At 48.3% G+C, this 24019-nt stretch overlaps 1 protein-coding gene across 5 annotated transcripts in view; it reads right to left on the minus strand.

Annotated features, from left to right (window-relative positions):
* Positions 1-4990: 4990 nt before the first annotated feature.
* ABTB3 (ankyrin repeat and BTB domain containing 3) overlaps positions 4991-24019 on the minus strand; it is a 309913-nt gene continuing 290884 nt past the window's right edge. For all 5 annotated transcript variants that reach the window (XM_072742516.1, XM_072742513.1, XM_072742514.1 and 2 more), the window contains 4 exons: positions 22387-22468; positions 16714-16782; positions 14830-14943; positions 4991-7120 (listed from right to left, as the gene is read on the minus strand). In XM_072742516.1, the coding sequence (XP_072598617.1) occupies positions 6911-7120; positions 14830-14943; positions 16714-16782; positions 22387-22468 (475 nt within the window). In that variant the 3' untranslated portion in view covers positions 4991-6910. The remainder of the gene's footprint in view (positions 7121-14829; positions 14944-16713; positions 16783-22386; positions 22469-24019) is intronic.

Here is a 24019-nt window from a genome sequence, read left to right on the forward strand (position 1 = left end):
GGTCACATATGTGTGCCAGGCCATCAGTAAACACCCGTGGAATTAATACATTTGATTTGGACTAAAAGAAGACCAGGAACAGTGAAGGTAGAATGGGGTTGTGGGTGAATAATTCCTTAGGTTTAATTTAGACTCTTTGAACCCTCCACCTAGGAAAATAGAATTTCAAATGATTTCCCCAGATGTATTGCTAAAATGTCTTCATGGTCTGGGACGGAAGGAAAGGCTCGTAATAACCCACAAGGTTTAGATTCCAGAGATGCAGGTGACAGGACAGAAGCCAGGGGTTAGTCTGGCAGCAGAAAGAGACGGAGATGAATCCTTGACCTCCATACCTGATGCCTTTGTGATTCAAAGGGTGGTCCCTGGATTGGCAGCATGAGCATCATCTAGGTGCTTATTAGAAATGCTGGATCTCAAGCCTAACCCAGCTCTACTTAACCAGAACCTGCATTTCAATGAGATCCTCAATGATGTGCACAGGGAGTGAGTCTGAGAAGCACTTCCCTACACCATGAGTGAGATGTTTGGAGAGGTCAGTCAATGGTAGAAGGATCTAACTGCACAGTTGAAGACCATTTAGACCACTTGAGAGCAGTGGTCTGTCCTCTGCCATCCACCACCAACACCAAAATGTTGGACTAACAACACAGAACACACTCCCCTCGATGCTGCAGGATGAGAAAGTCATGTCTGGTGCCCAAGAGACATCACTGTTTTCTGGGAGCTTCGACCAGAGAGAATCAGCTGTCAGAGCCAAGCTGTCTTACTGCCACACTTCCCAACATGCACATACATTTGGTTAAAAGGAGATGGGACACTGGGGAATACGACTCAGCAATAAAAAGGAATAGACTCTTGATACGTGCAACATCCTTGGATGGATCTCAAGGGCATTGTGCTGAGTGAAGCAAGCCACTTACTGTGCAGTTCCATTTATAGGATATTCTCAAAATGACAAACCTGCAGAGGTGGAGTACAGATCTGTGGTTGCCAGGGCTGGGATTGTATGAGAGGAGGAAGGGTGTGGGAGTGACTGTGAAGGGGGAGCACAGGGACACCTTTGTGATGTGGAACAGTGACTGTGGTGGTCAAATTGATCTACACACGTGACAAAATGTCAACGAACTAGACACAAGCATTGTGCCAATGTCAATTTCCTAATTTCAATATCATACTAGAGACACTTATGATCCCATCACTGGGGGTGGGGGAAGTGGTAAAGGGTACAAGGACCTCTCTGTACTATCTTCTCAACTTCCTGTAATCTGGAATTATTTAAAAACAGAAAGCGAAAAGAACAAAACAAAAAGGAGATGGGGATCATAAGGCTACGATTTGGTGAGGTGCATCCTCAGAATAAAACATCCTTGGAGCCTTGTTGTAAAGCTTTTGACTTCTTGCCTCTTTTACCAAAGACATCATTGTATTACTGAGGTTCCTTTTCCTACGTCCTCCTGGATGCAATCCAGAATGTTCTATCCCACCAAATGGTATTCCTGCAAGGTTCTAATACATGAGTGTAGCAAGAGGGAGCATGGCACGTTCAGTGGAGGTGCACAGAACATCAGCTGAGAAAGGCTTTCATTTAGAGTTGGTCCGGAATGGAAAAGAGGCTTGGTCAAGGTCACTGAGTAGCCGATGGCAGCAACAGGACCAGAGGCGGGATCTGGTGCCCAGCCCAGAGTCCCTTCCTTCTACCACCCGCCAATTCTCTCCTGGCAGCTCTTCATCCCAGAGTTTTGGGGTGGCATTAAAATTCAGAACTCATCTGAGGTTAACTCTGAAAAGCAACATCCAAAGAATGCATCAGTGCCATCAGGGCATCTCTTTTAATTGCCTATTCACGCAGACAGATTGTCTTTTCATATTCGGAGCTAAACTTGGAGGCGTGTCCTTTCATAGGGCACTCATCATCCCACTGCCTCATCAGTAATGGAAACTAATGTGCAACATGATTGCTGAGTACGAGTTCTATTTTTTGCTACCAAGCAGGAAGTTTAAAATCTGCTGGGTTATTTTTAAAGAGGGTGAAAAATATAGGCACCATACCAGCTTCCCAATGGTTCTGTCCCAAGACACATGCTGCTTTACTCAAGGCACTGGCCAGGTTGGGAGGGACACAGGGGACATGAAGTTTCACCAGGGGGATTTCTCGGTGGAAGATGAGTGTCCACACACTCAAGTGGCAGGAAAGGACGTGGGCTTACAGCTGGCTTGTGAAAGACAGAAATCCCGGCATGTTCTGGAGGTGACTTTTGGTGTTTGTTTCCTCTGGGGATTTGTGGCTACCTGCCTCCTGTTCACCACAGTCCCCAGCCTTGGACTGAGAGTCAGCCCCATGGGTCTGTCCCTCCTGGGTCATTTGTGGGGCCCTGGACTCATGTCATATGAGTTACAAATGTGAGTCTCATGTTCCTGAGTAGATGAGGAGTTTGGGAGAGCCAATCCCTGCAACTCCAATATTTAGTAAATATAGTAATAGTGTGAGAGTATTTTTAGTACTAACATTTAGTATTTATAGGAAAATATTTTATATGAAATATTTACAGTACTTATATGAAAGATAGAAATCTAGTTGAACTTGGCTTCCATTGACTTAAACATTTCTTGATCACTGACTTTGTGTGAGACACTACACTAGGAACTAGGACTGCAATAGAGCTGTTTTGGGGGGAATTTCTTCACATCCCCTGGAGCAAGTAGCACAACTCTAGAGATCACAAACCACCATGGGAATGGCTGCCATAGAAAGTTCTAGAAATGAAGCGCAAGTGATAGGCATTGAGGAGGGCACTTGTAATGAGTACTGGGTGTTAATGCAACTGATGAATCACTGAATTGTACCTCTGAAACTAATAATACATTATGTGTTAACTAAATTGAGTTTAAATAAAAATAGTAAAGAAATGAAGGGCAAAATTGTTAACCTTCCCTTCCTTGTGCAAATCATCAGTTTCTCCTGCCCTCTGCTTACTTAGTCTTACAAGTTTGAAAGGGCCTTTCCCTGCTACTAACTGTACAGTGAGTCGTATAAACACCTTGCTTAATGTTCTCAGTGATGCTATTAACTAGTTGTATTTAAACCAACTTTTCAGGTTGAACATCTGCCTTCGGCCCAGGGCATGATCCCAGGATCCTGGGATCAAGTCCCACATTGTGGGACTTCTCCCCCTGCTTGTGTCTCTGCCTCTCTCTGTGTCTCTCATGAATAAATAAAAATCTTAAAAAAAAAAAAAAAAGCCAACTTTTCAAAAGAGAAAAACAAACACTAGATTTTATGAATGACCTGCACAATGTCTCAGGGCAAGTCAGGGGCTGTATTGGTGTTGATATATGCAACTTTCCAGACCTACTTGGAGCCTGGAGCCTGGAGCCTGGAGTCTGGAGCCAGGCAATGGCTGGGCATCTCCCTGACTTGAACCCTCAAGCCAAGAAGCCCAGGATCGAGTCTTGGAGGCTGTCTGGTAGGGCCGCCTGGAAGGGGAGTCACAAGCGGCAGGATGGGAACCCTTGTGCACCCATCCATCTGTGACCCCAGCTAGCGCCCGCAAAGCGAGGGCTGGAGGCGTTGAGCATGGAATTTGAAGACAGGGAACCCAGGACTACTGAAACAAAAGATTTTCTCCACCCACTGTGTGGGATCCAAACCCCTTTCTCCACCCACCCGTGCGGGCTGCCTGAGCTTAGTGAAACTTGGAGGTAACACACGAGGTGGGATGAAACAATGCCTAGTGGACTCACTGTCCTGGGGGCTCTACAGGAAAAAGCAATGCGAGCTCCAGAAACGGAATTACAGAACTAAAGCATGTCAGAACTAAAGTATGTCAGGGGCGGAGATCTCTGCAGCCCCTCCATCCAATGGGACCCTGAGGGTGGCTAACACTGTCTTACAGCTTCTGCCTCCCGTGATGGGAGCTCACACCTTGATCCTCATTTTGGGTGGGAGTCTCCTTTTGGGAAGTGTGGCTAATGCTGAAATATGGTACCTACGAGACAATTGCACGTGTGTGTCCTGGGGGCAGCCGCCGCCTCAGCTGGTTCCTCCTCCCTCTGGTTCCTCCTGGCAGCGGAAGGGGTGCGTGGAGGGAGCTTTGGGGCAGGCAGGTGGGCTCACCCTCTGCCCCCGAGATGCTAAGGGCCTCAGAAGCTGCAGGCTTCATGAAGGATGGAATGACAAAGCTGCCCACCAGACAAGTAAAAGGCAAATGCGGTAGCCTAACACTTTATCTTTGCAAAAGGAATAAATCAAATGGTGTACTCGCCCCGAGGCCACACAGAGGGTGATGCACAGTCAAAAATAAATCGACCTTCTGTTCTTCAGGACTGACTCAGAGTTCTGGCCCCCAGCACTCAGATGCTTCAGTTGTTTCTTAAAGAAACAGAGCTTGCGTGCTAAGCAGGGCAGAGGGGCTGGTGAGGTCAGCTGTTTACCTTCTGGGGCATGCTGGCTTCCTTTAGGCCTTGTGGATGAGTCAGGGGTATCAGTCTCCACCCAGACCCGGGCTGGGCCGGAGCGGACCAGGTGGGGCCTCGGTTTTGACCTCAGTGATGATGATACCCAAGAAGAGAGCTGCTTGTACCCTTGTGTCCCCACTTCAGAATGGTGGTGGGGGACATGCCATGTGGGTAGAACTTATTTTCCTCCATCTTCCCACCCCGAAAAAAGCTTCATCAAGGTGCACCAATGACAGCCAGAACTACACCCTCTGGAGGTGGATTAGTTGCATTAGGTCAGTGGCCAGGGTGGCAGCACGCAGAGGCCAGACCTGGGGGCCTGGAGCCTGCTTGCCCAGCCAACCTCCAGTAGACAGAGCCGACAGGTGGCGGTTCACTGCCAACGACATGAGCACCTATCTCTCACCTGGTGTCTTCATTTCCCTCGACTTTTTCTGCGGGGCCACCTCGTCCAATCTTTCAACTGGATGAAGTTCTCAGGCTTCACCTGTCAGGTAAAAAGCTCACCCGTATCATACAAAGGATGCACGGCTTGGGAAAATCATTTAATGACAGAGGAAGCACACAAACCATAACAGAAGCCTGTTGGGAGTTGCCACTGTACAAATCAAAGGGCAGAGGCCCCAAACTAGCGTAAGAGACATTCACAGGGAAGTCCGTCATTGTTAAGGGAGCGTCACACAGCGTTTCTGAGGACACAGAGGAGGTGGGAGGCAGCGGTGATGCCCACATGGACTGTGTATCTGGAACTCGGCCTCCTCTGCAGACAGTTTTTCCCCTCTGCTTCTTCATCTGATGAGACGGCCTGGGAGGTTTGCAAATGACCATGGAGAAGAGAGGCCTCGTGTATCCAAATCACCTAAGGGCCAATGTTGTAGGCAGACGTGGGTCACACGCATGTAACTTGGCCTTAGTCTTCTGGACAGTGGCTCAGGGAGCAAGTACAATGGATGACAGCAGCTCCGCTAGAGTCTAGGGTCTGTGCACAACTTCCCACAGGCATGCTAGGAAGGAGGTTTACCGATGAAACTTGGCCAACCCCAAAGGGTAAAAGTCATTCTCGTTTCTAGCTAGGTTTCAAATTAAAGGACAAGGAAAAAAAAAAGGCAGCAACTCAAAAATTACTTGGAATATTGTGGCACTTCACTGATCTCTTTTGCTTATAATATATGGCAGAGCAAACGGAACCCTGTCGATATAAACTTTCATTATAGATAACCCTATACTGTACACTCTCAGAATACAGAAAGAATCCTGCCTATCATACATGTTTCATCTTTAAAAATAATCTAACATAGTCATATTCTCTGGCTAGTAGCAAACTATTAACATCTTCTGAGAATACAGAGAAAACTTTGGGATTAATAGTAAATTCTCTGACGTGCGCCCTCCCCACCCCCCATCAGCATCACCTATGAACACATTTCTGCAAAAGCATCCCAGAATCATTGCTAGAGGAAAGGAATATGTTTATAGTTTTCACCAAATGGATTTTTAGCAAGAAGTGATGGAACATTTTTACCTTGGCAAAAATGAAGCACAAACATAACATTTCACTGGTTTGGGCCCATGCAAATGCATGTTTTGATATGTGGGGGTGTTTTATTCTCACCCCGAAATCACGATTTAGCATGCACGTTGTTTTCAACTATCGAGTTAGAGATAATTATTGGCAGTGCACCTCTTTTGTGTAACCATGATCACTAAGGCAAGATTATTATTTTACCTTGTATAGAATGTCAGCAATATTTTGTCAGATGCATGTTTATACAGTATAGACCTGCAACTTACTGTTTTTTTTTTTAGAAAAAACAACAAAACTGAAAACACAGATCCCTAAACACAATTCAATTGAAAATGAACTGTTAAGCTTTTAGAAATAGATTTTAAACTACAAGGCTGCCCTGTTTTTGTTTTGTTATGAACACTTTAAAAAGTTCCCACCCCTAAAAATTTGCCAAATTTTTTCTTCGTTATTGGTAACGGTCTCATGAATTTGCTACCATGGTTGACTCTCCCTGAACTGCAGTGACGAAGGTCCTTAGTGAAAACACAACGCTCTTCAGGGTCAGATGAGTTAAGTTCTCCAACTGTCAACCTGCAACCAGAAAGACCTTTAGTCCTCAACTCATCCATTTGACTGTGGTCCCGGCGATGGGTGTTCAACTGCTCCAGGGGTGCTTTCGGATGAGCTTGGCTTGGCTGCCCCATGTTGGCCTTCAAGCTCTGGACCCCGCCACAATCTGATCTGCAGACCAGTGGAATGTCCTTTGTTTTTCAACAGGAACACATGGGAGCTGAAATTGCTTATTCAAGAGAAGCTGAGGCAGTAGAGACAGCTCCTTGGCCTAGCCAAAAACAGACGCCAGGTGAACTCTGTATGTGTTTGTGTGAAGCCAATGCAGCAGCAGAACTGGGAAGTCCTTGGGGACCATTCCCTGTCCTCAACGTTTCATACAACAGAACCTTTGGAAGATGACAAGTGGATGGACTGAATCCTGATGGCCAACGTCCTCTGTAAGTCCTGGAGCACATCCTGGCCCGTCCCTTCACCATTTTTGTCATAGAGGAGCTGCTTGAATGCTTCGTTTTCGATGAGGACCATCATGTTTTTGAGGAAGTAGCCTTCACAATATGCTGAGAGCTCTGTGACTCCAAGAAACTGTGGAGAACGACAGGAAGCAGGAGATTATGTTTGTGAAATGCACCCGACTGCCTGCATGCCTAGGAATGGCGAATACCCACTACGGTAGGTCGAGTACAAAGATGGCCCTGATTCTCTACCCTCTGCTGCATTCCCCCACAGCGCTGGAGTCCATTTCTCCACTGCTTGGCCTTGTGAGTAGCTCAGGCCAACGGCATGTGGCAGAAGTTAAAGTTGCCGATCCTGAGCTAGCTTCAGGTGGCCACGTGGTACTTGGCACTCTGGCCCAGGGCCCCATCTCTGCCATGGGAACAAGCCCGAGCCTGCTTGGAGGGTTAGTGGCTCCAGGAAACTGAGAGGAGACAGTGACAGAGCCCAGCCAGGGTCAACAAACCCAAGCACAGCTGACCAGCCAGCTGACTTCAGAAGCAAGGCCCGTGGAGACCAGAGGGAACTTCCAGCTGTCTCGTCGACTCATGTGCTGAAGAAGGGCTTACTGTTTTAACCTCTGGGCTTTGTGTTTCTTTGTTGTACTGAAGCTGTCACATGAATGGAGTTGCAGACACAGCTCTAAGCTCTTTGAGTATTAACCCATTTGACTCTCACAGCAATCCCGGGTGGGCACTGACTACCCACTCCCTGTGTTTAGGGCAGTGGTGTCTCAACCGGGGGCAATTTTTGCCTCCCAGGTGACATTTGGAAAAGCCTGAAGGCAGTTTGGTTGTCACAACTGGGTGGCGGCAGTGATGTGCACCACTGGCATCTAATGGGTGGAAGCCAGCGATGCTGCTGCTGAACCTCCCACGATGCACAGGACAGCCTCTCCCCACAGCAGAGAATCCTGCGGCACAAGCTGTCAATGCTGTGGTTGAGAAACCTATCTAGAGACGGGGTTCCTCACAGACTAAACCAGTGGGGAAGGGTTTGCTGCCCTAGCTCAAGGGCCAGGCAGAGGGCTTGGCAGATGGCAGACACTTAGAATTTGTTGAATGTATGAGCGAACAGTTAACCAACAGACTAATGGGCTAACAGTGAACATTTACTGAGAGCTTCCAATGTGCCAGGCACCTTCTAGGCACTTGACATGCATCATCTCATTGAATCTTTAAGTTTCCTGGAGGCAGGCATATTAGCAGCTCCAATTTATAGATGAGAAAACAGACAAGACGGTAACATACAAAACAACCACACAGTGTGTCAAGGGCAGAACCAGGAATGGAACCCTGGTAATTCAAGTCCTTGGGGCTTTGTGCTTAACCACCAAGGCTCTGCCTCCAGCCTGACACCATTAGCCAGAGGATAGGTATTTAGCCTCATGAGTGAGCCTGGTGGAGGAACTCATGCTTGAGGCACAGAAGTCAATGTGGATGTGTGGGTCGGCTGTCTTCAGACCTTTTCTCCAGTTTCCAAAGCTTTTTAAGCCTCTCTGTTGGCATGAAGTGGATGCTCAGAAGTTAAGTACTCCCTGAGATGACACCTGCTGCTTTATTTAGATGCTGAATTATCTAAATTATCGAAATGCTGAATCATCCTTAATATCCTGTCCTTTAAACTAGAGATGCACTTTAACTTGTAAGGTGTGTGTGTGTGTGGGGGGGGGTGCAGTAGAATGATAATGAGGCAGAGCCAATAAGGTTACAGTGGAATGAGCTGGAAGGTTTGGATTCAAGTGGCAGCTTCACCACCTTCTGAATACATGACCAGGACTGGGGTAATTTCACCTCCAGCTTTAGGTTCATCATCTCAACATGAGAATGAGGACATCTGCATCTCAGACTTGTTGGGATGATTTATGGCATGATTCTGTCATTTGTCATATTTAAGGAAGGCAGGTAAAGGACAGTCTCTGGGATCCCCCCCCAGATTTATGACTTTAGCCACTAGCTGTTGGGCAAGTATATAAACCCTCTTTGCCTCGAAATTCCTATTCATAAAATGGGGATGATGAAAATACCTAAGGGGCACCTGAGTGGCTGTTGGTTGAGCATTCGACTTTTGATTTCAGCTCAGGGCATGATCTTGGGGTTGTGAGATCGAGCCCTGCATCTGGCTCCATGTTCAATGCAGAGCCTCCTTTGAGATTTTCGCTCTCCCTCTGCCCCTCCTCCTCTTCTCTCTCAAATAAATGGATAAATCTTAAAAAACAAAAACAAAAACAAAAAACTACTTGACAGTCTGTTGTTGAGATTAAATGAGATAATGCATGGAGTGTCAGAGCAATGGTCCACTGTAGTCAGTACTCACTCAATGCTAGTTGTCATTGTAAATGTAAACTATTTATAATTATCACTCTCCTTCTCACCAACTGGTAAACAGTGACCCACATGGACAAAGCAGGTGACCAGGCTGGGATAAAGGGAAATAACTGTATCTATAGAACCTAGCCCGGGGCACCTGGATGGCTCAGTTTGTTGAGTGTCCAACTCTTGGTTTGAGCTAAGGTCATGATCTCAGAGCCATGGGATCAAGCCCTGCATCAGGCTCTGCACTCAGTGGGGAGTCTGCTTGAAGATTCTCTCCCTCTGCCTTTACCTCCACTCTGTCTCTCAAATAAATAAAAATAAATCTAAAAAAAAAAAAAAAGAACCTAGACCAGCTAACTGGCCCTTAGAAGGATCAGGCCTGTAACCATGAATTCACTGATGCCATGTGCTAGTTCACTGAGCCAACAGCAACTATATGCATAAAAACCGTGTGCAACCTTGCGCAAGTCAAATCACTTTTCTGTGCCTCAGTTTCCCCAGCTACAAAATGAAAGGAGTGAACCAGAGGGTACCCTGCTCTTTGGCACATATAGGACGCAGATGCACTAGGTAATTAAGTGGTCTCTGAGAGACCCAGAAGATGTGGTGAGATTTATCAGGGTAGAGGGCTCGTTACCACCCATCGTTCACATCCTGGAGCTGGGAGAGATCTTAGGAATGCTTTCATTCTTTCAACATGAACCCTGCTCTTAGAGTCACAGAGTACAGGCCCTCACTGTACAGGTGGGAAAACTGAGGCTCAGAGTTGCCTATCTTTGATTCTGTGGGCCCGGAGAGCACCCCCCTTTCCCACCCCTGGCCACTTGCTTTGTACATGAATGTCACTCATCACTAGGTAGTATATGTGGAGGACAAAGAACACAATAAATACCTATATTTCTATTTGGTTATATTTATTCAATAATGACTATGTTACTATTAGATATGATATCTTACATATATTATATATAAAATATAATTAATGACAGAACTAGGGTGGAAACTCTCATCTCCTAGACCAATGGTTGACAAACTGCAGGCCTGTAGGCAAAATATGGCCCACTACCTGCTTTTGTAAATAAAGTTTTATTAGAATACAACCCATCCATCATTTATATATCATCTACAACTGCTTTTGCATTACTGCAGCAAAGTTGAGGAGGTACAACATCAATGGTATAAACATTTACCTGGCCTTCCACAGAAAAAGTTTGCTGACCTCTGTCCTTAGAGTATACTTTTTCAAGGGCAGAGATTGTATCTTACTAATTTCTTATGATATTCTGATGAATATAGTTTCTCTAATGAATACAGTGTATGCTCAATAAACACTAATGAACGAATCCCCTGGTTTCCAAACCTGTGTTTTTTTTTTTTTTTTTTAAAACCTGTGTTTTTTCTAGCACAGTGCACTGTTGAGCTTGCTGCATTAGCTTCGATTCAATTCCAAGAACCAGCCTTCTTTTTGATACCCTGAAAGAGCCATCAGAAGCTCCAGGGCTCCCTGGGCCCCTCTTTTTTTTTTTTTTTTTTAAGATTTTATTCATTTATTTGAGAGAGAGAGTGAGTGACAGTGATAGTGAGAGTATGAGTGGGGAGGAGAGGGAGAAGCAGACCTCCCAATGAGCAGGGAGCCCGATGCAGGGCTCAATCCCAGGACCCCATGATCATGACCTGAGCCAAGGGCAGACACTTAACCAGCTGAGCCACTCAGGAGCCCCATCAGGGTCCCTTTTTCATGACTGAATAAATTGGGATGGTTTTGCCAGGAAAAAAAAAAAAGATGGCTAAGCCATGCACTTATGGGATGGGCTTCTCATCTCTATAAAATTCCACATCCACAGCTGTCTCAAACAATTAGATGCAGTATAGAGGTAATGATGCCAAAAGCTTGTTAACATTTGGAGCATTGTTATTAGCATGTAAACACCTGTGTTTCCTGAGGTTCCAAACCAAGACTAGGTTTCTTTCTTTTCCATCTTTTACTAAACTAGTCTCAACTTGTAGTACAATCTGCCAGGAATAGAACCCGCATGGCATGTGACCATTAGTGGTGTTGCAGCATCCAGAGCACAGGGGACGCAGTGTATAGCTAGGGCAGGGGCTGGCCAGCTTTGCCCTGACCTTGATGCAAATATCATGAAGGGCAGACTTGTGCATTGGAAACACACCAGGATGAGGCCCGGGAGGCTGTGGCAGAAGCTGGTGTCTATAAAAGGCAAAGCTCTGGCTGCAAAGGTACACACACAAAAGAGGTAGTTCCCTGCCGTAGGTATTCCAAGCCCATAGCACAAATGTATTCCCAGCCTGGGCTCACACTGCATCAGGCTGCATTATTAAATATGAGAGCTATGGAGGCCGCCTGTCAGGGAGGCTGGAGGGATTAAAATGGAATATTGTCCAGATGACAGGCCAAGGCAAGTCCACTTGTGGATACCAGGTTCACAGGGCACTTTGAGGGTCCATGGTCAGAGGAGGGGAAGGACCACAAGACTAATAATCAGGCTCTCTTCTTGGGCAGAGATACTTTGCTTTCCTGCAAAGTCATCAGTTTAAGATTTTTTTTAAAAAAATGTGCTGTGTCCTGAGAAAACATATTTTTATTTATAAATTTATTTTTTATTGGTGTTCAATTTGCCAACATATAGAATAACACCCAGTGCTCATCCCATCAAGTGCCCTCCTCAGTGCCCGTCACCCAGTCACCCCCAGCCCCCACCCACCTCCCCTTCCACCACCCCTAGTTCGTTTCCCAGAGTTAGGAGTTTCTGAGAAAACAGATTTTGGTAAAAACCCCAGGTAACCAAAATACCTAGTGTGTCTGTGTACATATAGGAAGTAGCCTGTAGTTGTTGATTTACTGATGACCAAGCAGATCTTTTCTGTGGATTAGCAATTATTGCACCTATTTCAAAACATTTATTAGGCCAGACAGTAAACACAGGGTTAAGAATTTGTGTTTCAGGGAATGCCTGGGTGGCTCAGTGGTTGAGCGTCTGCCTTTGGCTCAGGTCATGAATCCGGGGTCCTGGGATCCAGTCCTGTGTCTGGCTCCCTGCAGGAAACCTGCTTCTCCCTCTGCCTGTGTCTCTGCCTCTCTCTCTGTCTCTCATAAATAAAACAAAATCTTAAAAGAAAAAAAAAGAATCTGTGCTTCGGAGTAAGCCAAATCTAGGTTTACACTTCTGGGTATAAACCCCAAAGAACTAAAGCAGAGACTTTGTCTCCAAAGGGTGGATGCCACTTAAGTGTCCACTGATGGGTGAAGGGATAAACCTAGTGTGGTCTCCCTGTACAATAAAATATTATTTAACTTTAAAGAGAAATGAAATTCTGACACGGGCTACAGCGTGGATGAACCCTGAGGGCGCTGTGCTGATGGCAATAAGCCAGTCACAAAGGGCAAATACTCTATGATTCCACTTACATAAGGTTCCGAGAGACAGAAGGTTAAGTGGTGGTTTCAGGGACCAAGAGGAGAGGGAGATGCGGAGTTAGTGTTTTGTAGGCACAGAGTTTCAGTTTGGGAAGATGAATAGTTCTGGAGATTGGATGCTGGTGATAGTTGCACAGCAATGTGAATGTGCTTCATGTACCTGAAATGTACACTTAAAAATGGTTAGGGACACCTGGGGAGCTCAGCGGTTGAGCATCTGCCTTCGGCTCAGGTCATGATTCTAGGTCCTGGGATCGAGTCCCGCATCGGGCTCCCCGCAGGGAGCCTGCGTCTCCCTCTATGTCTCTGCCTCTTTCTCTGTGTCTCTCACGAATAAATAAATAAAATCTTAAAAAAAAAGAAATTGTTAAAGTGGTAAATTTCATGTTATGGGTATTTACTACAATAAAAAAACTCCATGATAGCTGTGTGATCTTAAGTAAGTCACTTCACTTCTCTGTGCCTCAGTTTCCTTTTATGACAGTGTTTACCTAAGAGGGTTGCAGTGAGGGTTAAAAAATGTGTGACAAGTCTGTTAGCACAGGTGTCTAAGAATGGCTGTTGAGTGTTGGTGGGAGGCAGAAAACATCTCAAAGGCAGCCTGAATTTTCACAATGAGCAACGAGCGTGTAGTCCCCCTCCATTGTCACTCTACAGTGCTGTGGACATGGGAGATGTGTCCTGCCTGGGCTCCAGTTGCACACAAGATGACTTTTTTGTTTTAATTCCTGATCTCAATTCATTTCATGCTTTCTTCTTAGCAAATGCTAATCTGCCTGTCCTGGGCGTGTGGAACAAAATCAAGTGGCACCTAGACAGAGTATTTGAATTCTGTCAGTCTCAGTATCCCCACAGGTGAAATGAATCGGATGAGATCAGTAGGTTCCCCAAAACTGGAGTTAAGACTGGCCTTAGGGCTGACATCACAACAGTGACCCTAGGAGCCTGTGAAAAATACAGGTTCCTGGGGCATCTGAGTGGCTCAGTCGATTTAAGTATCTGACTTTTGATTTCAACTCGGGTCATGATCTCTTGGTGGTGAGATGGAGCCCCACCTCAGGTCCCACACTCATCTCTGAATCTGCTTCAGATTCTCACTCCTTGTCCCTCCACTGCCCTGAGCTCTCTCACTCTAAAATAAATAAAATCTTAAAAAAAAAATACAGATTCCTGAGCCCCATCGCAGAGACCACTGGGAGTAGGAAGCTAAAGAACCAGAACTCTACCCCAGGTGATTCTGATTAGGTGCTGGGTCCACCTGACCAGAAGATCCCCTTGGGCGTCTCCAAGGCTGCTAACCTGTTCTCAATCTTGGCCATCTCTGAAATCACCTGGGAAGATCTGGAAAATACATCTTCCCAGGCTCCACCCCCAGAGGCAGATTTAATTAATCTTTGATAGGTCCCGGGCATACGGAGGTTAAGTGAGTGCCCAGGTGATTCTACTGTACAGCCAGTGCCGGGAACCCAGTTCTAGAACAGCAGTGCTCACCACATGTACTCAGAGTTGCCTGGAGGGCTTGCAAAGCCATAGATGGTGGGCCTCATCCCTGGAGTTTCTGATTCAGTAGGTCTGGGACGGGGCTCTAGAATATACATTTCTAACAAGTTCCCTGGAGATGCTGACGTTTCTGGATTGGGGAACACACTTTGAGAACCACTATTCCAGCACCTTGCTCTCAAGGTGGGGCTTAGATCAGCAGCAGAGGCTTCACCTGAGAGCTTGTTAGGGATGCAGAACCCAGGGCCCACCCAGAGCCTGCTGAGTCAGGGTCTGCAATGTGATTTGCGTGCATGTTACCATTTGAGAAACAACTCAGTTTTTGAAACTTCCGAGTTCCTGCTTCTGTTGTATTCCGGAGGGGCGAGATGAAGGGAAGGGCACATTTCTAGAGCAGGAGGCTAAGCGGGGAGGAATGCAGGCAGCTCGGCCCTCAGTGGGCAGGCCAGCATCAGCTCTCTGCCCCGACTCTGGGTCTGTGCAGGGGGAAGCCTGAGCTGCTTCGGTGCATGGCGCATGCTCCGCGCAGCCAGGGTGGGACTGATTACCTTGGCGTGATTGTAAATATCCACACAGTTGTCAGTATTAATGCTCTTTGCGCAGATAATCTCACAGTGTCGCTGCAAGGCCTCCAGCTGGAAAAATTTAGCGGCAGACAGAAGCTAAAAATCATAAGAAGAGCCTGTTAGAGGTTGTGTGTGTGTGTGTATGTGTGTGTGTGTGTGTGTGTGTGTGTGTGGAAATAAAGGGATGACAGTAGTGGGGAAAATCCTCATCTTCCAGAGAGATGTCCCAAGGAGAAGGGCTGGGTGTACAGGTGTGACACTTCAAAGCACAAAGGCAGATGGCAGAGGGAAGGGGGCTAAAGTCAATCAATTCACATCTACTCTAGCAGGAGGTCAAGCAAAAAAAAAATGGCTACAGTTGCTATGTCCAGAAATAAGGGGGAACACCATTAGCAAGACGGATATGGATGCAGCTCACTCCTTCTGTTCATCCAGGCATCCACACAAGTATCACCTCAGAGAAGCCTCCAGGACCCCCCGCCTCAGGTCACTTCCCTCTATCACTGTCTGGCTTCCTCACTCGGCCTTAGTTGTCCTCTCAGCCCTCCTCTCACCAGACATGATGTCATGCCTGTCGCCCTCACAGAGCCTGGGAGGGCAGGGATCTCTGTGCCTTTGCATCACTGCTGTGGCCTGGCCTTGAGAATTCAAAGGGACTGCCTTTGTGGGGACGGGCAGGGTGAGCTGCTTTGTGACAAGCTCTTCTGCATTATTTACACGATTCACATGTTCATTATTTTGATTTTAAAATAAAAGCAAGTGTGACAAGAGCCCGCATCCTCAGATGGTAGCTTGGTCTGCAGGTAGAGAAGTGTCAGAGGAGTGGTCCAGAGAGACAAGAGAGTAACTGTGGCTGGGTGGCAGCGACTGTGTGTGTGTGTGTGTTTGGGGGGGGGGGTGAGATATGACCCTGAAAGGGTTCACAGAGCACAGAGGGAAGGATAAACAGGTTCCACAGTGAATACACAGCCCTCACGGCACTCACCAAGTGCCATGCATGGTTCTAGGCACCTTATTCTACATAGGAACTCTTACCATCTTAAAAACCCAGTGAGGTAGATCTTGTTATTCTCATTTTCAGGTAAGGGAATGGAGGCTCAGAGAGGTTAAATAATGTCCAAGATCACACGGCTCAGAAGGGGCAGAGCTTGGATTTAAATCCAGTTTGGCCCAGAGTCTGGGTTTTAACCACCCTGTGGAGTCACCTTTTGAATGACTGATGGTGCTCTGATATCTCTAATCCACTGGGTGCTCCAGCCTTCAGACACCTGAACAGGATCCTGGCTCCTTTGCTCAGGATTATCAGAGTGATTTTGGCTTTTGGCTTCTGGTTCAAAGCTCCCAGCTTTGAGTAGGAAAGCTGACAAGGGATCCAATTTTAGGAAGGAGCAGGGCCTCTTGGCCTCGGGTGGAAGGGGAAGAGCCAAGGAGCCTCCAGAAGGAGGGATGGTCATCCTGAACCCTTATAATCGGCTCCTGGCATCTGCATCAATGGACACGCTGTGAGTTGAGGAATGTTTTCTGATGACAGAAGTCACCAAGGATAGCTCCTGAGGATAATATCTGAGCCCCAGCTGTGCCTAGAGCTAGCCTCAGTCTCCTCTGTAAACCTCCTTTACCCCACCCCCAAAGCTAATTAAAACTGGATTTTGGAGAGCTGCTACTGCAAGTGCCCCAAGCACTCTGGCCTTCCAGGAAGGGGCTCTGATGAGGAGCCTGTGGGAAGTCCAAGGAGGCAGGCAGGAAGGACCCCAAAGCCTGCACCCAAACAAAACCCAACACAGGTGCCCCCAGACACTGCCAACACATGCAAGAGCCTGAGCTGACAGAGGTGCTACCTACGTGATGACACGACAGATTCCTTACCTCCATTATCTCGTTGTTTTTAATGAGAAGAGATTCTGGGCCACCATAGTAGAGATACTGCATGACCAGCTGGAAGAAAGGACACAGTGCGCAAAGTGTCAGGCCAGTGTCGGCACACACACATAATCCTCTTACAGCCGGGCAATCTACGAGTCCCTCTAGAACACCCGTTCCCAATGTTGCTATCCCCGCTTGATCGCGGCCTACAGAAGACTTTCCACTCAGGACATTTTTCCTAGCTGGGTATTTTTCCTTATAAAATGCTGTAACTGGTCTCCCTGTGGTCCTGCTGGGCTCCAGGTGCACCCCCAGGGCCACACTAAACAATTCGGAGCTCTGCTCTCCATCTACAGCTGGCAAGCATGGCTTCCCTTCCCCCTCCCACCCCATCCGGCTGCCCCCAAACACTTGGCTTTAAGAACCTGCACCAGCGGCCATTCCCCCTGGGAGCATAGCCCAGTTTGGCTAGAGGATTCTTATTTAAATCCCAGGGGGTGACTCTGGGCTACCAGGGGACCACCTGTTCCTTTTTACAACACAACAGGGTCCAGTATGAAGCCGTTAGGGGTCCAGGCTTTCAACGTTTCACTGATTTTTTTGTGAACAGTCCAAACCCCGGAGGCCTGAATGGTGTGGCAGGTCCCAGAGCTTTGCAAACTGGTGTCCCTTTAGAATGAGGCTCTGGGACATGCAGAACTGGCTGTCACCACCTCCCATGAAGCTGTTAATTTTTAGGTGGTGCATATGCTTTCCAAGGGAGCATGGTCCTCTCCACCATTGCCTTCTGCCTGCCTCCTGACACACGGATTACCTGCCTGGCCCCACCGGAGCTGTGCTGAAAACATCTGTAGACTGGTTACAGCCCGTCTTTGAGCACTTGTAAAGTGAGCCACTGGGGATGGGCTGTCCTCTGTGCTCCCTTCAGGCCCCAAAGGTCTGTGACCCACACAGGGCAGTGGTCAAGAGCAAGGACCCTGTTCTGGAGCTGCCTCCATTTTGGATCAGGCCCTGCCACTTAACCACTGGGTGACCTGAATTAGGTTAGGTGCTCTGTGCCTCTGTTTCATCATCTGTAAAATAGGGATGACATTACCTACTTCATGGGGTTGTGATGAGTATTATATGAAACAGGCCTAGCAAGGGCCTGCGCACATGGCAAGAACTCAATAAATGTTAGTTCTTTGATTTTCTGAGGTGGAAAAATCTTTCCCCAGTGGCACTTCGGTTGCGTACCGCCACATTTTGACTCAGGCCTTTTGAGGCCCTTTGTGACTTATCTCAAGCTACCTTTTGCATGTGTGTTTAAAAATAATACTTTTCTTTAAAAATATGTTGTTTACAGCTTTATTGAAATATATTTCACAAAATGCAAACTGCTTCTGTTTAAAGTGTTTTAATGTCTTCACCATATTGTGCCACTGTCACCAGTGTCTAATTCTGGAACATTTCCAACACCCCCAGGAGAAACCCTGTACCCATTACCAATCATTCCCATTTCCTCCTGGAGCTGATCCTGCCAACCATGGTGGATTTGCCCATTTTGGACATTTCATATAAATGGGATCCTCCAACACGTGCTCTTTTGTCTGACCGCTGTCACTTTGCGTCGTATTTTCAAGGCTCACCCGTGCTGTCATGTATCTCTCCTTCATTCTTTTTGATTGCTGAACGATGTACCACATTTCGTGTATGCATTCATCAGCCCAGGGACATCTGGATTGTTTCCGCTGTTTTGCTGTTATGAATCCTGCTGCTATGGATCAATTTACTCTTTCAGATCTCATCTGTCACTCTGCCCTTCTCTCTCTTTCTAATCTTGACAACATCTGCCTTTTATACTCTGACCACTCCCAACCACTTGCCTTTAACAGAACCTACCACCTCTTTCAGTCCCATGCTTTTGCCCAAACTGTTCCCTCTGGATGCCCTTCCCTTCTCTAGTTGTTGAACTCGGCCCCCCCTTTTGGAATCTAGCTCAGGGGTCACATCTGTGAAGCCTTCTCAGATCTCCTAGCTGCAACCCCAGGGTGGGCAGCACATCATCCACAACTTCCCACTAGAGCCTGAGGGCACAGGCAGGGTCTTGTCCATCACTGCATTCCAGTGCCTAGCACACCGCCTGCACTCGGCCAGCGCACTTTAACCAGAAACACGAGTGCTCTCCTTCTCTTTTGTATTTGAGTCTCCCATGGGCTGACTCTGGGCTTCTGTGACTAGCCCCCTGCCGCAGGGATGGCGGTGTGTTGATGGTGGTGGCTGAGACTTTGTGAAATGGTAACACAGCATTACAGGCCATCGCCTCATCCTCATGGGTCACGCGTGTCTAGAATACCACGTCAGGGAACGGTGGGCTCCTGTTCTTATGAATGTCAATGGATTTCCCTAACACCTCTCTTTCACACTGGCCAAACGGACAGTAACAGCAGTAAGAGCCATAGCAAGAACTGCCCCGAACACGGGCCTCTGTATTCACAAAGCCCTGCGCCACCACATTATCTCATTTATTCAAGGTCGGCTGCTGATTTGAAATGCAGCCCCCTGAGTGGATGGAGATCCTGGGGCTAATGGGATGGAAATTGGGCTGCCCCTAGTCGCCTTCAGACTCTGCCAACACAAGCCTTTTCTGCAAGGGGGCAAAATGAACCCTATTAGGCCAAGGGGCATGTTTATGGAGTTGTTTCTCTTGGCAGCTGTCGACCTGCATGAAGCCCAGAGTTAAATGGCATCCTCGGTGGGCCTCGCTTCCAGGCGCAGCCTCAGCCCCGTCTGTCTCGTGCCTGTGTGTGATGTTCAACAGTCTTGCAGGAAGGAAACTCGAAACAGCCTCATTTACTAAAATTTTTCTGTCAGCAAAGAAGTGGAGTGAACAGGCCCCTGGGAGCCTCCTTCTGGGTTGGATTCAGCCCTACTTGGCCTATTTCAAGCCACAAATGAGGCTTTTCTTCTTTTATGGGGAAGGGACAGGCACACAGAGAAGTCCCCGGGGCCTGCTAAATCTTCCCCACTCGTTACAGTGACTCGAGGCTAATGTGGCCAGGAAACCTTCCCCAGTCAAGAGCAATTACAGGCCTTGGATTCCGCTGGGCCCGTGCTTTCCCACATCGGTCCCTCAGTCACTGAATGCACAGAGCAAACATTTGCGGAAGGCCTACCAAAAGGTTCTCATTACAGGAACTTCCCCAATTAGTTCCAGGCTCTATGGAGCAAGTGCCCACCTCACGAGCACCCGGGAGAGCTGGGGACATGTGCATTCTCCAGCACTTAGTTCATGCTCAGACTCAAGGGGCCTATGTTTCCTTCCTCATGGCTGGGCGAGTCTTGGGAGGGCCCAAAGCCCCCCCCCCCCCCCCCCCCCCCCCGTTGGGAGGCAGTCTGGAGATCAGGTGTGGAGTCAGCCAGGCCTGACTCTGGGCCTCAGTGTGGCTGTGATGGGCAGCGGGGGCTTGGGCCACTTCCTTCCCTCCCGGGGTCTGGGTCTGGGTCTGGGCTGTAAGGTGGGAGGAGAGCTCCCTGGAGGGGCAGCTGAGTGAGGTGGTGTACAGCAGCGGTGCTCAGACTGGGCATCCCTGGACCAGCGGCGGCACCCGGGTGCTTGTAAGGAGTGTAAATTCTTGGGTCCCAGTCCAGGCCTACAGAATCTGGGACTGTGGGAACGGGGCCCAGGCCTCTGCATTTCAAGTGTGGTGTCTTACAAGCACCCACCCTTCCTTCCCCTGCCTGGAGATCCTGCTAACGGTGGCAAATCACTGTGGTGTGGAGCACGCGGGGACAATGGGAGGGAGGCAGAGACTTCAAAACGCTGATTAACCTGATAACCTAGTGCCAGCTGAGGTCAGTGCCTCGTTGGTGGTTGAAGCCCCAGAGACATTTCCTCACTGTTCTCCCCCCCCTAATCCTAAAGCAGAGCAGCAATTCTTCATAGAAAACTTCCCACGCCACAGCCACCACCGTTCCAGAAAGGGCTGTGGCCACTTTGCTCTCCATTGGACGTGTGGTGAGGGGCTGGGGTGAGAGGCTGTGTGCAGGGGCGTGCCCGCGCCCTGGTCCCACGTGGGGGCTCCAGCCTCCTCGCTGCCACCTCACCTCAGGGGGTGACTCACTTAGATTGGCTGGCTTTGTCCTCAGAAAGCTCTTTCACCCTTCCCCCAATGCTCAGTCCAAAGTAACCTATTCTATAGGATCTCATGCTGAGTAGGTGGGTTACCGGTTATGGCTCAGAAAAACAACCCGCAAGAAAAACAACCCACTTAAAATGCTTCCTCGTGTTGTCCTACTTGCTAATCTCTGCAAGAACCCCCGACACAGAGGTGGTAATGAATAACTTGTTAAAAATGGAGAAAATGAGGCTCAGAGAAGAGTGCTTTGCCCATAGTTACTTGGGAAGGATTCCTTCCTTTGAAGTTTCATCATAACCAAAGAAATGCATCTCTAATGGTGGAGATGCAGACACCTCAACAGGCTTTAGGGGCTAGTGTGAGGGCATGGTGGCTCCCTGGAAGCTCTCTAAATAGCAGGATCTGGGGGACCAGGATCAATGGTGGAAGGAAGAGCCACCACCTGGCCTGCCTTCTCCCCCACTTGGCTCAGACTATGTGGTCCCAGGGAGTCTTCAGTCTCCAATATACCTTAGAACCCAGCCAAATAGACTGATAACCACTTTCCCTCAAATGCACCCCACTGCTTTCTACTGCTGTGCCTTTGTTAAATGCTGTTCCACCCCCGGTGGCACCCCATCTCCACCATCCACCAGATGAGGAAAGGGGCCTTGGAAAGGCTGGTGAATTGCCCAAGGCCCTGCGACAGACACTGATTTTAAACAGGAGAGTGTGGCACTTCAGCCCCAGACTATTCTCTGTCCCCCCAAGGCCAGGTCAGGAGCCTGTCCCACTGCCCCAATCACGATCATGGCCAGCCTTACGTTCTGCACTCCCTCCCCACTCCCCATTATCTCTGAGTTGTCTCAATTCTCTTAGAACACGAGTCCCCCATGGGGCCTGAGCCTCAGCCACCTGTGTGCTCTTCCCAGGGCTGTGCTGCCCCAGCTGAACCGCAGGAAACAAGGTCCTGCTCAGAACCCCACAGATTCCAGCCCCAGCCACCCCTCCTAGGCCCCGCCCCGGGCTGATGGGAGGACAGCTCCAAGGGAGCACAGTCTCCTGATCACACCAGGCTCAACCACAGCTCCGGAACTTCATCCCTGCTGTTCTCTGCTTAGGATCTTCTAATCCCCCTTTTAAGCCCAAAGCTTTCCTATGGCTCCCCAACTTCTCCTCAGCCTGCATTCTTGCAGCTGATGCCTCATCAAGACGCCTCTCCCATTTCCCTGGTCTGAGTTCCCAGAGCATGTGGACTCCCCCTTCTCACGTGCATCCCCACATTATACCCTAAGTGATTAATTACTCAGAGTCACCCCCTCTGGACTGTGACACCTCAGGGGAGAAAGGTCCTTTATCCTTGTGTCCCCAGGTCCCAGCAGAGTATGAGGCATACAGTAGGTGCTCAATTAATGCTGTAGGGATAAAAGGATGGTGAACTGGAGAGGGTATAAGGAAGGGCCCAGAGTGTAGGGGACTGATGGCTCTGCAATGGCCCATCCACAGGTGGATGACTGCAGGGAAGGCCCGGGGCCCTGTGCCTGCCAGTGTGCTATTCCAGGCCTCGGCGGGGGCTTACCTGAAAGATGGGGTACTTCACATAACCAATCTCTATGCAGGTGCTGTCATTTGTTGGTTTGCTGGAGAGGAGTGCTTTGAACCTGAGCAAGGAAACAAGGGAGAGAAAGACCACAAACACATTCATAGTTTGCAAGAAACTCCACTCTGATGAGAAACATAATATCTTGCATCCCCCTCCCCACCAATATATCAACAATATAGTCCCAGATGTCTTCATGCAACTGCCAGCCCAGTACGATACCCTAATTGAGTTTGAAGTTACAACTTTATTTATTATGCTTTTAAAGTTTAAGTAATGTCTCCACGGGACAACAGGGTGGCTCAGTTGTTGAGCATCTGCCTTCAGCTCAGGTCATGATCCCGGGGTCCTGGGATCAAGTCCCACATCGGGGTCCCTGTAGGGAACCTGCTTCTTCCTCTGCCTGTGTCTCTGCCTCTCTGTGTCTCTCATGAATAAATAAATAAATAAAATCTTTAAAAAAAAGTAATATCTCTGCCCAATGTGGGACTTGAATTCAGGAGCCCGAGATCAAGAGTTGCATCCTCTTCTGACTGAGCCAGCCAGGTGCCCCTGAAGTTAAAACTTTAAAGTTAAAAACAGAGGTTAGGGGATGCCTGGGTGGCTCGGCAGTTGAGCATCTGCTTTGGTTCAGGTCGTGGGTCCTGGGATCGAGTTCTGCATTGGGATCCCTGCAGGGAGCCTGCTTCTCCCTCTGCCTGTGTCTCTGCCTTTCTCTGTGTGTCTCTCATGAATAAATAAATAAAATCTTAAAAAAAAATAGTGGTTGGGTTGTCTGGCTGGATCAGTCAGAAGAGGATGCAAGTCTTGATCTCGGGGTCGTGAATTCAAGCCCCATGTTGAGTGGAGAGATTTCATACACATACACATAAAGTGGTTTGAACTGTTGCTCTCGAGCAGGTGCCTGGTACAGGATGAACACCATGTAAATGTCTGTCTGTCCATCCGTAGGACTGCCTCCTTCATGGTCCTTCCTGAGCGCAGGCTTCAGGGCCCCTCTGGTGTTCACGGAGCACCCCCCACCCTGAACACCCTGTCCCTTCACACCACCTTCACCCCAGGAGGGCAGGGACTCCGCCTCCCTGGCTCCGCTGCATCCCCAGAGCCCACGCCAGCCTGGATCCGCCGCATCGAAGGTGAGTAATCAACACCTGTGGACTGCCTGCCTACCTCCCTACTGACGACCACTCACTGGGTTTTCCGTGAGCTCTCATATGATCGACAAACCTGTAAGCTCCTAGCAGGTAGAGACCCAGTCTGGGGAATACACGGATACTCAACATGTTTAGGAATAAGCTGTGTCTCTTTTCTTAAGCTTTTAATTTTGAAATAATGATAGATTTGCAGAAGAGGTGTGAAGACAGTACAGGTCTCCCATACGCCCTTCACCCAGCTTCCCCTGGTGTCCGCATCCCACACAGCCATGGTTGTCAAAACTAAAAAATTCACATTGGTATGACATCTGTCCTACATTGTAATGGAGAACCAAGGAAAGTACAGTTTTGTTTTGTGTGTGTGGTGGCAAAGCAGACATCTAGGGCTTGTATTTAGTCTTGGGGGGAGGCAGCGGTGAGGCCAGGGTGCTTTTAGGAACCCAGGGAGTGTTGGTCAC

The sequence above is a fragment of the Vulpes vulpes genome, chromosome 16, assembly GCF_048418805.1.
Source record: "Vulpes vulpes isolate BD-2025 chromosome 16, VulVul3, whole genome shotgun sequence".
NCBI lineage: Eukaryota > Metazoa > Chordata > Mammalia > Carnivora > Canidae > Vulpes > Vulpes vulpes.